The sequence below is a fragment of the Bos indicus x Bos taurus genome, chromosome 13 (genome assembly GCF_003369695.1).
Source record: "Bos indicus x Bos taurus breed Angus x Brahman F1 hybrid chromosome 13, Bos_hybrid_MaternalHap_v2.0, whole genome shotgun sequence".
NCBI lineage: Eukaryota > Metazoa > Chordata > Mammalia > Artiodactyla > Bovidae > Bos > Bos indicus x Bos taurus.
This window is the reverse complement of record NC_040088.1, coordinates 26,834,485-26,850,463: the sequence shown is the minus strand read 5'-3', so window position 1 is coordinate 26,850,463 and position 15,979 is coordinate 26,834,485. Positions and strand designations below refer to the sequence as shown.

The 15,979-nt window shown below is 43.2% G+C and overlaps 1 protein-coding gene across 2 annotated transcripts in view; it reads right to left on the bottom strand.

The window, feature by feature from the left end:
* CDH26 (cadherin 26) overlaps positions 1-14,342 on the bottom strand; it is a 47,449-nt gene extending 33,107 nt beyond the window's left edge. For both annotated transcript variants that reach the window (XM_027559059.1, XM_027559060.1), the window contains exons 1-4: positions 13,458-14,342; positions 4,533-4,589; positions 1,790-1,891; positions 1,265-1,426 (exon numbers count right to left, since the gene is read on the bottom strand). In XM_027559059.1, coding sequence (XP_027414860.1) covers positions 1,265-1,426; positions 1,790-1,891; positions 4,533-4,589; positions 13,458-13,511 — 375 coding nt within the window. In that variant the 5' untranslated portion in view covers positions 13,512-14,342. The remainder of the gene's footprint in view (positions 1-1,264; positions 1,427-1,789; positions 1,892-4,532; positions 4,590-13,457) is intronic.
* Between the last annotated feature and the right edge of the window lie 1,637 nt (positions 14,343-15,979).

The following is a 15,979-nucleotide window of genomic DNA, read 5'->3' as shown; positions in this document are numbered from 1 at the left end:
GACTGTCATCTTTGCATGTCCTTTTGAAGTTTCGGAGAATTTCTGCCTATTTAAAAATTACAGAGTCCAAGACCACTAATGTGTTAAGGGTATGTAGCTTATCATGTGTATGAATTTTCTAAGTCAGTGGAGAAAAGCTTCACAAATTACTCCTTGCCAATATTAAAAACATCTCCCCCCTTGAAGGAGGAAATGCTTAGGCAAGCAGGCCCGAGAACAGAGCCCAGGTTCCAGCAGAATTCAAACCAGAACACAGGCTGCAGACTTCTAAGAAGCCCTGTAAGCTTTGGCTGGTAGCACAAGATACTACCATGTTGTTGTGGGCATTTTTATTTCAAGTTTCCTTTGCAGTTTTGAACTTGAATTTCAGCCTCATGGCAGACCATGGTATGTGCGCAGTTGCTCTGTCATGTCCGACTCTTTGTGACCCCATAGATAGCCTGCCAGGCTACTCTGTCCATGGAATTTCCCAGGCAAGAATACTGGAGTGGGTTGCCATTTCCTCCTCCAGGGGATCTTCCCAATTTAGGGATCAAACCCACGTCTCCTGAGACCTGTGCATTGGCAGGTAGATCCTTTACCACCTGGGAAGCCCAGACCATATTACTGGGGTGATAAATCATAAAGAATACATAGACTCATAGGAACAAACCATAGCCAGGGCTGTAATTCCTCCTTCATCAGGTAACTACGCAATCCGTGGAGTCCATTTGTAGCCTCTCTCCATAGATTTCATCTGTGACTCACCAAAAACTAAATCAGCCCATTTTATAAACATTTTATATGTTTAAATATCCTGATCATATCAGGATAAACCTGCATCGATTCACAGATTACATAAATTATGACAAAGCCAAAGTCCAGAACTTGAAGAGATTACAAAATTAATCTCTAGGTCCCAGGCACATTACTAAAGCATGTCACAGTTTATAAGATGTCAAACTCCCAGAGCCTGGCACACAGCCAGCTTACAGATTGCTTGCCAAATACAATACTCCTACACAATCTTCACAGTAAATTCTAGCTTATGTGCTTAGTCACTCAGTCATGTTGGACTCCTTGTGACCCTATGGACTATAGTCTACCAGTCTCCTCTGTTTACGGGATTCTCCAGGCAAGAATACTGGAGTGGGTTGCCATTTCCTTCTCCAGAGGATCTTTCTGACCCAGGGATCAAACCGGGGTCTCTTGCATTGCAGGCAAATTATTTCCCATCTAAGCCACCAGAGAAGCCCAAGTTTAGAATGCATCACATTTTAGGTACCTTAAAAGACGGTGTTTTCTCTCGATCAACAGGGCGGTGAACATATATTTTCCCATTCACATTATCTTCTATAGAAAACAAACCAATCTCTGGATATTCATCCACACCAGGTCCTCTGATTAAATATATTATTTCCATGTTAGCGGACATATTATTGAACAGCTGGAAGGGAAAAAAAGGAGAGGGGAAACAAACAGGGTGGGAGTAAACTACTATACCTATCAAATATCTAGGCTAATATTTAAAGGCAGTTTTAAATTATAGTTTTGAGAATTTGTCCTAAAGAAATAAACAGGTAGGGGAAGATGCAGGAACAAGGAATACAGCAGCAGTTTGGTTTGTAATAGTGAAGAATTGGAAACAGCATAAATGTCCATCCTTACTGGAAGACTCTCATAGGGGTCCTCCCCTCCCATGACACCCATGCCTCCTACCACTGCTCTGCCTGGCGTCTTAGCCTCCTGCCAACAGGGACGTGCTGAATTGGACAGGGTGATGGGCCTTTCCCGAGAGCAGCTGCCTTACCTCACCCACAAATTTCGGGAAGGGTCCCGGGTCTTCCTCTTCCAGCTCCAACGTGGTAATAACCCATCTTCTCTTGGATCGCCGTAGAAGCCGGCTGTCTCCCTGGGGATCACAGAGACTGTGATGAGGGGGAGGATGTTGGTGAGGGGCTGGGGCGGGGGGCACAGTGATTGACATGCCTTCCCTTTCTCATCCTCACAACAGTCTCCAACGCCTAAAAATCCCAAGCGCCCATTCTCTTTACAACTACAGTCAGTACTAAACTGTGGGCCACGTGACGCCCAGGGATTTCACATTTATATGTGGCTCCTGACATGTTTAAGGGGCTATGGGGACAATGCTAAAGATCATTGTCTAGTGTGTGCTGACACCTAAAGTCGACATGCACAGAGTTGTGGGATCAATAAGAAAATTACCCCCTCTCTATTCCTCTCTCTGGGTTTCCCTTGTGGCTCAGACAGTAAAGAATCTGCAGTGCAGGAGATCTAGCTTAGACCCCTGGGTGGAGAAGATCCCCTGGAGAAGGGAATAGCAACCCACTCCAGTATTCTTGCCTGGAGAATCCCATGGACAGAAGAGCCTGGCAGGCAACAGGTCATGGGGTTGCAAGAGTGACTAACACACATTCTTCTCTCCAAGTTTCTGAAATCCTTGGTTGAGAAAGCCTCCATTCAGTGCTGTGGGGTCTTCAATGCCTCTCTGTCTACTCATCTCCCTCATGACAGAGACTGAGACAGACCCAAACATGAGGGTCAGAGATTTGTTGGGCAAAGGAATATAGATAGAATTGAACAATGGGGTTTTATTTGTTTTACATATATTTTACTGTTGTTCTTCAGTTGCTCAGTTGTGTCTGACTCCTCACGACCCCATGGACTGCAGCACACCAGGCTTCCCTGTCCCCCATCATCTCTCAGAGCCTGCCCAAACTCGTGTCCATTGAGTCAGCAATACGATCCAACCATCTCATCCTGTGTTGTCCCCTTCTCCTCCTGCCTTCCATCTTTCCCAGCATCAGGGTCTTTTCCAATGAGTCAGCTCTTTGCCTCAGGTGGCCTAACTATTGGAGCTTCAGCTTCAGCATCAGTCCTTCTAATGAATATTCAGGATTGATTTCCTTTAGGATTGACTGGTTTGATCTCCTTGCAGTTCAAGGGACTCTCCAGCACCACAATTCAAAAGCATTAATTCCTCAACATTCAGCCTTCTTTATGGTACAGCTTTCATAATCCATAACATGACTACTGGCAAAACCTTAGTTTTGACTATACAGATCTTTGTCAGCAAAGTAATATCTCTGCTTTTTAATATGCTGTCTAGGTTTGTCATAGATTTTCTTCTAAGGAGCAAGCGTCTTTTAATTTCATGGTTGCAGTCACTGTCTGCAGTGATTTTGGAACCCAAGAAAATAAAGTCTGTCACTGTTTCTATTGTTTCCCCATCTTTTTGCCATGAAGTGATGTGGCCGGATGCCATGATCTTCATTTTTTGAATGTTGAGTTTTAAGCCAGCTTTTTCACTATCCTCTTTCACTCTCATAAGAGGCTCTTTAGTTCCTCTTCACTTTCTGCCATCAGGGCAGTGTCATCTGCATATCTTAAATTATTGATATTTCTCCCAGAAATCTTGATTCCAGCTTGTGCTTCATCCAGCCAGGCATTTCGCATGATGCACTCTGCATATAAGTTAAATAAGCAGGGTGACAATATACAGCCTTAATGTACTCCTTTCCCAATTTGGAACCAGTCTGTTGTTCCATGTCTGGTTCTAACTGTTGCTTCTTGACCTGCATACAGGTTTCTCAGAAGGCAGGTAAGGTGGTCTGGTATTCCCATCTCTTTCAGAATTTTCCACAGTTTGTTGTGATCCACACAGTCAAAGGCTTTAGTGTAGTCAGTGAAGCAGAACTAGATGTCTTTCTGGAATTCTCTTGCTTTTTGTAATTTGATCTCTGGTTCCTCTGCCTTTTCTAAATCCATCTTGAACATCTGGAAGGTCTCGGTTCACGTATTATTGAAGTCTGGCTTGGAGGATTTTGAGCGTTACTTTGCCAGCATATGAAGTGAGTGCAATTGTGCAGTAGTTTGAACACTCTTTGGCATTGCCCTTCTTTAGGATTGGAATGAAAACCGACTTTTTCCAGTTTTACTCTTAGCATATAGTTATTATTTTGGTTGGCCAAAAAGTTCGCTCAGGTCTATAAGATGTTAATGGAAAAACCTGAACGAACTTTTGGACCAACCCAATATAAGTATAGCTGGTATCTAGCCACATTCATTTTTATTCAGAAGATGTGCTCCTAAAAAATTACTGAATTAGACAGTGAGTTGATCATAGGAACTACAGGAAGGAAATCATCCCAAGGTGGATGATGATGTGGCGAAACCTCGAAGTGGTGGTGGCGACAGTGTCCCCTGCACTGGCCTGCAGCCACACGCTGGAAGACAGCAAGACTGCCTCCTCTAGCTCCCCAAAGTGGAAAAGAGTGTGGGCAACCCCCTGGGCCAGGACCGTATACTCAACTTCTGACTTTCACAGACTGCTCCTCATTTAATTAGACATAAAGGCATCCTCTGCAAGTCTCCACAGTCCTTCAAGATTCTAAAAGCCCACATCTAGGTACTAATCTATTTTGTGGCAACTGAATACTGACAGGGCACTAAAAAACTCAAAATTGCAAGGCAGCCTCTAAGTAAAGTACAATCTCACTGGGTTTATTGAAAAACTGAATTTCAAACCCTACCTTTGTTTGATTAGTAAGATCATCGTTTTCTTGTCGGGTACTGTTGACAGTGCTGACCTTAAAAATAAAAATGACATTAATTAGCAGGGAGTGTACTTAGCAGAACCAGGTAGGCCCTGCCCGAAGTCAATCTTCTAGAATTAGAGCAGAGAAAAAGAGGAACTGCATTCGGTTTTGATAACTAATTTCTTGCTCTTGACATCTCAATTCAAAATTGCCATTTCCCTTCTGTGACTGTAAAAGAGGTAACCAGAAAATTCTGATCTACTGTTACCAATGGTAGGGACATTTAAAGCCCTACCTGTTACTGTTATGTGAGCATAACTTAATAAGTGGGAAGTCAAACTGTCTGTTCAGGGTGAGCCAAGTGTATTTATATGGGCACAAGTAAAATGACACCAAATGTTAATTGGTAGTGGGACTTTTTTTAGGTTTTTTATTTCTCCCTTATTTGTAGACTTATCCCTTATTTTTAGACTTTATCATAAGATAATAAAACTAAGGAATTTGGTACCTTACAGTTACATAATGATTTGCATCGATAATTATGATATGCTATGCTAAGTTGCGTCAGTGGTGTCCAACTCTTTGTTACCCTATAGAATGTAGTCCACCAGGCTCCTCTGTCCATGGATTCTCTGGGCAAGAATACTGGAGTGAGTTGCCATGCCCTCCTCCAGGGGATCTTCCCAACCCAGAGGTCGAACCCCTGTCTCTTATGTCTCCCATGTTGACAGGCAGGTTCCTTCCCATCTGGGAAGCCTTGATAATTATTTATCATTTTTTTAACAACACTCCCCCTCTGGAAAAATCTCCACACATGAACAGTAAGAGTGTGGAACTTGAAAGAGACAAGTTATGCAATGCATGTCAAACCAACACAAAACACGTGCGCCTGTATGTCTGTGTATATGTGTGCATGTGTGTGTGTGTGTGTACACTGACACTCATATTTCTACCTCATTCATTTTCACTACCATATAACTTTTAACTATATGAAAGAAGACAATTTGTCATTCTTCTAGTGATGGCCACTTAGGTTACTTCCAGTTGTTTGTTATCACACACACATGGTGATGCTGTATACAGAATACACATGTAGAAAATTTCTCTGGAGGACAGTTTTCAGTTTGTTTCACCGGGGTCCCTGACCTTATCAGAGACTCCACAAGGCCAAACACGTTTATAATAATCAAAGACACTGCTTGTCTATTTCTCTGTGTGACATTTGCACTAATGGTAACAAATATTGGTGATAAAAATGCTGGTGCCTTAGGACCATTGGAGACCCATGACACAAACTCCTCTGATAGTCTCGCATGCTTCCTCACCACGTAGAGGTAGGAAAGAGGAAAGGAGGGAGGAAGAAGGGGAGGTGGAAGGAAAGGAAGGAGAGAAGGAGGAAGGAGAAATGAAGGAAGAGGGAAAAGGGCCAGTCTCATTTAAGAATGATATAATTGATAAATTCACCTCGTTGTTGAAATGAGGTGAATTTCAACTATTAATTATACCCCATGCCACTCCTGTGTGTGTATCCTTTAGACACTCTGTGTGTCTAGATGGAGGTATGAACCCAGCGCTGCCCATCAGTGTAGAAGATTTGTCTCAGAGAAAAGCACGTGTGTGATTGTCAGAGTTGACAGCTAAATAGGCCACATTTTTTTTTTTTTTTAATGAAGCAGCATTTTCCCCGAAAGAATGACTGATCAACCATGGCTGTTCAGGAATGATTACTTGATCGACACATCTTTGATAATGAACAAAGTCAGCCCATCACTTCAAGAAAAACAATGGGACGGTGTCATGTTGCCGATGATAAATTTTAAGCTTTCAAGCAAAAAATTAGAACTTTGGAAAACTTGAGCTTGACAGCTTCCCAACACATAAAGATTTTTCTGCTGATATTGGTGGACAGATTAATGAATGTGACTTTTTGATTTTTTAGAATGAAATATGTCAACATGTGGAAGAACTGCATAGCTCAGTGAGCAAAGAGTTTCTTACTGATTAAGATATCACAGTCCAAAATCACACACAGGTGAGAGTTATTCAAAATTCAAGAGACTCCAATGGTTTTAATCAAACAGAGTAACGAAAGTCATTAGTATGCTTTCAGGCTCCACATGGCAAGTGACTGTTAAAAACGGACTACTTGTCAAATTCTGGCATGACATCAAAAGAGTACCCACAGTTCCAGGCTATAAAAATATTCCTCCCTTTCCATATACATACCTATGTGAAGCAAGAATTGCTTCATATACTTGAAGCAAACAGCATTTAGAACAGACTGAGTTCAGAATCAGAGAGGGGAGTCCAGGTGTCTGCTTTTAAGCCAGACAGCCAAGAGATTTGCAAAAATATGAAATTGTGCCATTCTTCACACTAAATGAAAATGTGGAAAATACATTAATTTTTCACAGATGCTTGATTTATATTAATTTGTGATGGATTTATCATTATCTCTTTACAAATTTGTGTTTTTGCTGTATAGCAAAGTGATTCAGTTATATATGTATCTTCATATTCTTTTTCATATTCTTTTCCATTATGGTTTATTAGGATGTTGAATATAGTTCCCTATGCTAGACAGTAAGTCTTTGTTTATCTGTTAATATTTTATATATAGTAGCTTCTATCTGCTAATTCCAAACTCCTTTTTAAAAATTTATTTTTATTAAAAAATTTTTTGAAATATAATTGATTTACAATGTATCAGTTTCAGGTGTACAGTAAAATGACTTAGTCATACATATACATACATATATATACATATTCTTTTTTACATTCTCTTCCCTTATAGATTATTATAAGATATTGAATATTTTCCCTGTGCTATGCAGTAGGTCCTTGTTAGTTGTCTATTTTAATCAGTATCTTTAATGAATTGAGAAGTACATTTAAAATTTCCCAGTCTTGGAAATTCCCTGGTGGTCCAGTGATTAGGACTCTGTGCTTCTATTGCAGGAGGCCTGGGTTTGATCCCTGGTCAGGGAACTAGAATCCCACAAGCTGAATAATGTAGCCAAAAAAAAAAAAATTCAGTCTTAATTTCTAATATGGAGAGCATCACATAAACAACAACTCTTTGGGTTCTGCCTAAAGTTTACAAGTGGAAAGGCATCCTGAGAGTAAGAGGCTTGATAACTGCTACTCTAGGATTTATGAGGCTTCCCAGGTTGTAAAGAACCTGCCTGCCAATGCAGAAGACATAAGAGATGCAGGTTTGATCCCTGGATCAGGAAGATCCCCTGGAGGAGGGCATGGCAACCCACTCCAGTATTCTTGCCTGGAGAGTCCCATGGGCAGAGGAGCCTGGCGGCGAAAGCCCATAGGGTCAAAAGGAGTCGGACACAACTGAAGTGACTTAGCACAGCATAGCACGGTAGCACTCTAGGATTTATACCTAAAATCTCCTGGGGACAGGGTGAGCCATCACCAGCCCACCTAGATCCTGCCAAACATCCTTCATTGTGGTCGTGTCCCTGCCCCAACCTGTAACAATCTATCCTTAGCCAAGAGCTTGTCACAGCATAAAGGACTGTGTATTAGATAACAGTGTCATAGAGCATGAAGAAATATCCTTCAGATCTTCACTTCTGTGGTTGGCCACCCTCCTGGTGGGTGGGGGATGTTATTGCATCATCTGGTTCTGTTAACGTCAAATGTAACCATAATATTTGTTTCCTGCCACAGACTCTATTTCTGTCTTTTTTCCTAAAGGCAAAGTTTTTTTTTTTTTAACTCCTTCCATTCCAAAATATCAAATATTGATTTATTCAGAGAACTGTTTCTTGATTCATGTAGCTAATTTTAAATGAAGGGCCTAACCAGGTGTGTGAGGCTTCCCTGGTGGCTCAGATGGTAAATAATCTGTCTGCAGAGTGGGAGACCTGGGCTCATTCCCTATGTCAGGAAGATCCCCTGGAGAAGGGATTGGCTACCCATTCCAGTATTCTTGCCTCTGTCAATGGACAGAGGAGCCTGGCCGGCTACAATCCATGAGATCACAAAGACTCGGACACGACTGAGCAACTAACACAACCAGGTGTGTAGTTTTAACGAGGAGAAAATTGCAGTCCTGGGACAGCATGAAAAATTCATCCCATTTCTAAAACAGGTGTATTTCCAGGCGACCCAGGCCATGAACAAAGAATACCTAAAGGTTTTGTCTCCTCTCTGGCCTCAGTTTCCCCTTCTGTGAGCAAGGGTGTGAGGCAAGGTACCTTTAAGGCCCTTTCAACCAGAAAGCTCTAGGCTCATTTTCCTAGGATGACACATAAGGGCACAGCCGACAGTCACATAGGAGTGGCTGGAGAGCTGGAAAAGAGGCCTGAGATAGTGTGTTTCTTCACCCAGAGATGCCTCAAATTTCACATCCTGGATGTACAAGTGTATTACTTCTCCTCTGGTGCACAGCTTAGAATTAACTTGCATCATCTCGTCTGCGTGAGGCAGAGAGACTTGAAAACGGTTACATTTGCCGAAATGATCTTTTAAGTATGCTTATCGTATTTCCCATCCTTGACAATTTTAGGCTGTTTGTCCAAAGAGGATGAGAGTCATTTCCTAGGCAGGTTGATAAGAAGTCTAGGGATCCCCAAGGAGAGAGGGGTCTGGAATTCTCAAGGAGGAAGAAAGGACAAACTTTTCCTTCTCTACATTCCTTAGGATTATATAACAATAATATATCCTGCCTGAGGACAGTCTCTGGATTAAACCTTCTGGCTAATCCTGTTATCTTAAAATGTAGATTATGGGAGTAGACCTGGTCTTTACAAGGACTATATAACAATAATGTGTCCTGCCTGAAGATAATCTCTGGATTAAAACTTCTGGCTAATTTGGTTATCTTAAAATGTAGATTATGGGAGTAGGTCTGGTGAGGTCTTTATAACCTCTAGACATTCTTTGGATTCATTGGAGAGTATATAACTTCATTGCTAACACTAGCAAGGGGGTACTCTTTCTGCCCCCTTCTGATGCCTATGTCAGAAGCTTTCTCTATCTCCTTTATACTTTAATAAAACTTTATTACACAAAAGCTCTGAGCGATCAAGCCTCATCTCTGGCCCTGGATTGAATTCTTCTCTGGGGGCCAAGAATCCCTGTGTCTTTGTGTGATTCAACAGCAACCTTTCAGAGGATGCCATTCAAATGATTTCCATAATGCTTCCTATAATTCAGTGGGGGAGAAAAATGTTCTCAAAGCGTGTCTCTGGCTGCAGTGTCCACCTGACTATTTCATGGGAGTGTGGCAGGTGGGCAGTCATTGCAAGATCCAACCTACCTATCACTTGAAAGGTGCTGCTGGACTTGAGGGAATGTCACCGGCATTGTGCTGGCCTGGCTGAGTAGCCCTAGTTACCTCAGGGAAGAAGCTATCTGAGTAAATAAAGGCTTTGTGTTTATACAAGATCCTAAATACTAAGAAGGCAATATGTAAATAATTGTTTCCTGCCAATATTTCACTTTTGATAGCAAATTTGAATTCAAGAACAACTTTTTTACTGAGGTATAATTGACATACACCATTATATTTCTTCGGAGAAGGCAATGGCACCCCACTCCAGTACTCTTGCCTGGCAAATCCCATGGACGGAGGAGCCTGGAAGGCTGCAGTCCATGGAGTCGCTGAGGGTCGGACACGACTGAGTGACTTCACTTTGACTTTTCACTTTCCTGCATTGGAGAAGGAAATGGCAACCCACTCCAGTGTTCTTGCCTGGAGAATCCCAGGGACGGGGGAGCCTGGTGGGCTGTCGTCTATGGGGTCACACAGAGTCGGACACGACTGAAGTGACTTAGTAGTAGTAGTAGTAGTAGTTATATTTCTTTCATGAGAACAGTACAATGATTCAATCCATATTTGTGTGTATTTCAAAATGATCATCACATTGAAAAGTAGTGAAAGTGTTAGTCACTCAGTCATGTCTGACTCTTTGAGACCCCATGGACTGTATCCCACCAGACTCTGTCTGTGGGATTCTCCAGGCAAGAATACTGGAGTGGGTGGCCATTCCCTTCTCCAGGGGATCTTCCTCACCCAGGGATCAAACCCAGGTCTGCTCTTTTGCAGGCAGATTCTTTACCATCTGAGCCACATCACAATAAGTCTACTTAATATCTGTCACCATTTATAGTAACAGGTTTTTTTTCTTGTGATGAGAACTTTTATCACCTACTCTGTTAGTGAATTTTATACATGCGTATGGTCTTATGAACTAGAGCCGCCATGCTGTACACTTAAGCTGCTTTAAGCCACCAGTCTGTCCTTTGTTATGGCAGCCCTTGGAGATGAGCATGCGGTCCAAACACAGTCTCTGCATACAGAAGCTTGGCTGATCCTTTACGAGTGCAGATTCAGCACGGGGCAGCAGAAAACAGGGTTCCCAGGATTCTTAGGACAGAGCCTGGCCACTCAGTCTCTGCTGAGGGCTCAGCATCACCTCTGACCACACAATTCCTCATGTCCTGCAATCCACTGACTCTTGTTCTTGAATGAGGGGTTTGAGTGAATTAATTGGGCAGATCATACATGCTAACATACTTTTTAACAATAACTCGACTCAGAATTTCCCAGATTAAATAGCAACAGCAACCCACCAACCATAACAGACATTGCTGACTAACTTCATTCTCAAACCCTCCCTCCTCTCAGGTCCTAGAAGCTGCCCCAGCCCAAAGCCGAGGGTGTGCAAGCTCTCAGGGTGGGAAATGGCAAAGAGGGGGATAGGACCCTGCTTCTGCGGCTTGTCGTGGGATTTGGAACAAAGACCCGCAGCAGAGTCACAACTTGTTCTTTGCTTCATGTCAGGATGACAACGTGAGGGTGGAGATTTGGGGAGAACACTGTTGTAGACATCTCAGCTCTTCAGCAGAATGGGTACCAGTTTTAAATCTGGAGGTCAAGGGAGGGGTAGTGGGTGCCTTATTTGCATATCATCAATGGTTAAAAGTCAGTGTAGGTGGGAGAAGGTAGGGGCCGAAAGGAATAGGTTACTTATAGCCAATTCAGCAAAAAATTGGGCACCTCTTGGACACAAAGGTCTTCTCCAGTTGAGGGTCCAGAGTGCAGATTGCTCAAAACCACAGAACACTTGTGTATTCCATTATCTCCCTCAGCCTTGATCTCCGGAATCTGTATATAGTTGCTTCCACCAAACACTGAATTGCTACCAGTCCAGGCCTGCTGCCCACTGCCCACCCCACCCACCACACCCTCAGTCATGAATTAACCTGCCTGGGCTCTATGCTAACACGCAGAAATGAGGAAAAGACAGCTCTGTTTTCTAATGAGTCCAGTTAGGGGTAAGAGCAGGAGTAAGAGAAAGATGGGAACAAGGTTTGATTTGTGACATATTTAAATCCAGGCTAATGTGAGCTAATGAAACAGAATTCTACTAGAAGTGGTCAGAAAGAGAAAAACAAATACCATATATTATACATGTATGTGGAATCTAGAAAAATGGTACAGATGAACCTATTTGCAAAGCAGAGATAGAGACAGAGACAGAGAGAACAAATGTATGGACACCAAGGGGAGAAGTGTGAGGTGGGATGAATTGGGAGACTGGGGTTGACATCCACACACTACCATGTATAAAATAGATAATTAATGAGAACCTACTGTGTAGCACAGAGAACTCTACTCAGTGCTCAGTGGTGACCTGAACAGGAATGAAATGCCCCCCAAAATGTATACATTTAGCTCTTTCTCTTTGCCATACAGCAGAATGTAACAACATTGTAAAGCAACTATACTCCAATTAAAACTTTTTTTAAAGTAGCCAAGAAAAATTTCTGAATATTAAGCAAAGGGTGGCGAACAGGGATCAAATTTCAGAAGCAGAGTTGGCCAGACGACTAGGGACTTTCTGTTTCCTCTTCTGTTTACCGTAATACCCAGCGCTTGTGAAAGCTCCTGGCCCAGAGCGAGTGTCCCACCAACAGTAGCAGCCCAGGCACCGAGTGAAGAGAACAACCATCCCGTCAGGGTGCGGAAACCAGCAAGAAAAGATCCTCTGCACTTCCTCACTGACTCCCACAACCACCAGGTCAAGTAAGTGCCTGCGGTAGCTCCATTTTCAGGTGGAGGCAATGAGGCTTAACGAGATGAAGGTAGAGCCGTGAAAACCCAGATGCCCAGGCCGCAGTCCCCAGATCAGCTCTGCTGAATCCAGGGGTGAGTGGCCTCTGGGCACTGGGACTCTCGCAGCATTGAGAAGAGTCAAGCTTAACCAAGGTGAGGACCGAGGCCAGGCGACAGCCCAGGTGCCAAGCCGGGTTACAATGCAGTGCAGACCCACCATCTTGACCCCCACCCACTGTTTATAAGGGAGAACCCAGGAGCAGTGCCAGAGCCCCACAGCTCTCCCTCTTTTTCTGCTGAAAGGGCTAAGCGGCAGTGCCCCCACAGGCAGGTGCATCCTAAACTCTGTCCACGGTAAGTACAAGCAGCAAGCCCAGATGTTTCCATCTTGATTCTACTGTTTGTTTCCGGGTTGAGCCATGACAACTGGTGGGGGGCGGGGGGTGGGGAGGCAGGGGGATTTAGCCCTCCCACCCCCATGGGTTTGCTCAAACCCTCTTAGACATACACAATTGAGATTTTTTCAGTCTTATGTAAAATGAAAAGAAATGTCCTTAGGAAATGCGTTGGTACAAATCTAAACGTGTGTATCCTACATAAACCGGTCTTAGCCTGTTCCCACTACTCTGCTAAACCCCTCCTTGGTGTTAATTCTGGAACCCCTCTTCTTTCCCTAAAGAAAGTACTAAAGCTCCCACCCCCTGCCCCCAGCTGCAGGACATCACACTCAGCCCCGTTCCCCCATCCTCGAATAGGCAGAGCCAGCTGGAGCTGTGCGGTCAGCTCCGGGCCCCTGGCAGGTAAATCCCACGTTCTGGGTACCAGTCCCTGCTCACCAGCATCAGCAGCGCGAGAAGCAGCAGCAGCTCGGGGTGAACCCTGGAGCACATGCTGCCTGGTGCGCACCCGCAGCCTGCGGGCGATGCGAGTCCTCCCGGCTTGGGCCCTTCTCTCCCAGCAGGCTCTCTTCTCCAATCACTGTCTGGTCACCTTGTCACAGACACTCTCTCAACTCTTCCCCTCCCTGCTCCCAGCATTCTTGTATTTATCAGGGGTGGGGTAGGGGCCTGAGCCTTAGCCTTTGGCCTTATTAACCACAGGCAGAATTCTCAGGAAGGGAGTGGGGGAAATAAAACTGCCCCAGCAACACACACAACATCCTCTCGGGAATCTGACCCCAGGAGACCAGGGCTTAGTCAGAGCAGGGTGAAGCCAGTGTCTATGGGGAAGTAGGGGTTTGGTTTCTTTGTTTTTGTTTCCAAAATTAGTGGAATGCCTACTGATCTCTCTTCCTTGTAGCAGAGTATTTTAATGCTCATTTCCTTATAGGCTCTATTGCTTGAAATCAAAGAATTGGAAAAGGACTCCAAAAAAGGATAACTTTATTAAGGGAGGGGGAAAACAAAGGAAAAAGTATAATTTTACTTTCCAAAGCATTAACCATCTTTATCCCAATCATGTCTTGAGGCTCTGGGGTTTATAGACTTCACCAAAATCTCCTTTACATTTAGATGAACCTGGCTTTTTGATTCTGAGATGAAAGAAAGAGGCAGGAGGGATGGGAGAGAGGCTCCCTGTGGGATGGTCTCTGTACCAACCTGGGGTCTTCACATTAGGATTCCAAGAAAAAGACAAGTTGAGGTTCTAACATACCAATACTTCAGGCTGCAATGACCAAGTGGAAAACAAGATCTGACACTTATTGTCCTCATTACCTTAACATATTACCTGTGATCACATCACCTTGTTGAAAATACTCAACAGTTCTTCAAGAGGTGAAATAAAAGATAATCTTCATCTTGTCGTAATGTATTTTCATGGCTCTGTGACAGGTTGCTGCACTTTTTAATTTGAATTGTTTATAATCTGAATCCAAGTTGTTTGTTACTAAAAAGAGTAGCTAATGTAATTTTAAAACCTTTCTATATTTCCTGTACATAGGGTGGGGAGGAGGGTGGGAGGAGTGTAATACCTATGGCCAATTCATACTGATATATGGCAAAACCCATCACAATATTGTAATTATTCATCCTCCAATTAAAATAAATAAAATTTTTAAAAAGAAGCAGAATAATAATTATCAAATTTACAACTTTGAATAAATAAACCTTGCATTTACTTTCAGGATGGATATTTTTATTCCATGTAAATCTATTGGCCACCTGATGCGAAGGGCTGACTTATTTGAAAAGACCCTGATGCTGGGAAAGATTGAGGGCAGGAGGAGAAGGGAATGACAGAGGATGACATGGTTGGATGGCATTACCAATTCAATGGACATGAGTTTGGGTAAACTCTGGGAGTTGGTAATGGACAGGGAGGCCTGGCGTGCTGCGATTCATGGGGTTGCAAAGAGTTGGACACGACTGAGTGACTGAACTGAACTGAAGTCTATTGAAAAACTTGTTAGAGTCATGAATTCAGAACTTATAGATCAGGTAAGTAAGATAAGCCATGTGGAATGTTTGTGAGAGATGCATGTTGTACACCTCTAATACTGGGGCTGATAATGTTGATCAAGAAAGACAGTGTGTAAAGCAATTTCCTTCCAATTAAAAAAAACTTTTAAAAAGGTAGAAATCAACACAACCTTGTAAAGCAATTTTCCTCCAATTGAAAGATAAATAAAAATTAAAAAGAAAAAATAAACTGTGTTGGCCTGCAGAGATCCAGAGAGGGGCCAGGGAATGTAAGCAAAGGGTTCCACTTTTATATTTGCTTTAAGTTGTAAAAAATTGGTATTTTAATATATTAAAAACAGCCAAATTTTCAGCACTCTCCAACATTTAAAAGTGAACAAGAAGCCAGTTTTCCACAAGACAGTCCTTCTCAGGCTGTGTAACTCACTTAGCTGGTGACTCTAGGCTTCACCTGCCTCACTTCTTAAGTGAGTCATAGCTCCAAGATGTCGTTTCTCTTTCTGTTCTGCGTATCCACGATTCCAAAGAAGACGTCGGTGTTCCTGTGTTCTTAGAAGTGCAGTAATACCTTATGGCCACAAGGTGGCAGCTCCCGGCTCAATGAAAGCCTAAACGAAGAAAGTGAAAGTGAAAGGAAAGGAAAGTGAAGTTGCTCAGTCGTGTCCGACTCTTTGAGACCCCATGGACTGTAGCCTACCAGGCTCCTCTGTCCATGGGATTTTCCAGGCAATAGTACTGGAGTGGACTGCCATTTCCTTCTCCAGCGGATCTTCCCGACCCAGGTATGGAACCCAGGTCTCCCACATTGTAGACAGAGGCTTTTACCGTCTGAGCCACCAGCGAAGTCTGAAGAAAGTGGTAGTGAGATCAAAGTCACTTGATTAAAAGGAAGGTCAGGATGAGAATTAATTTCCTACATTCTGCATTCTACTCTACAT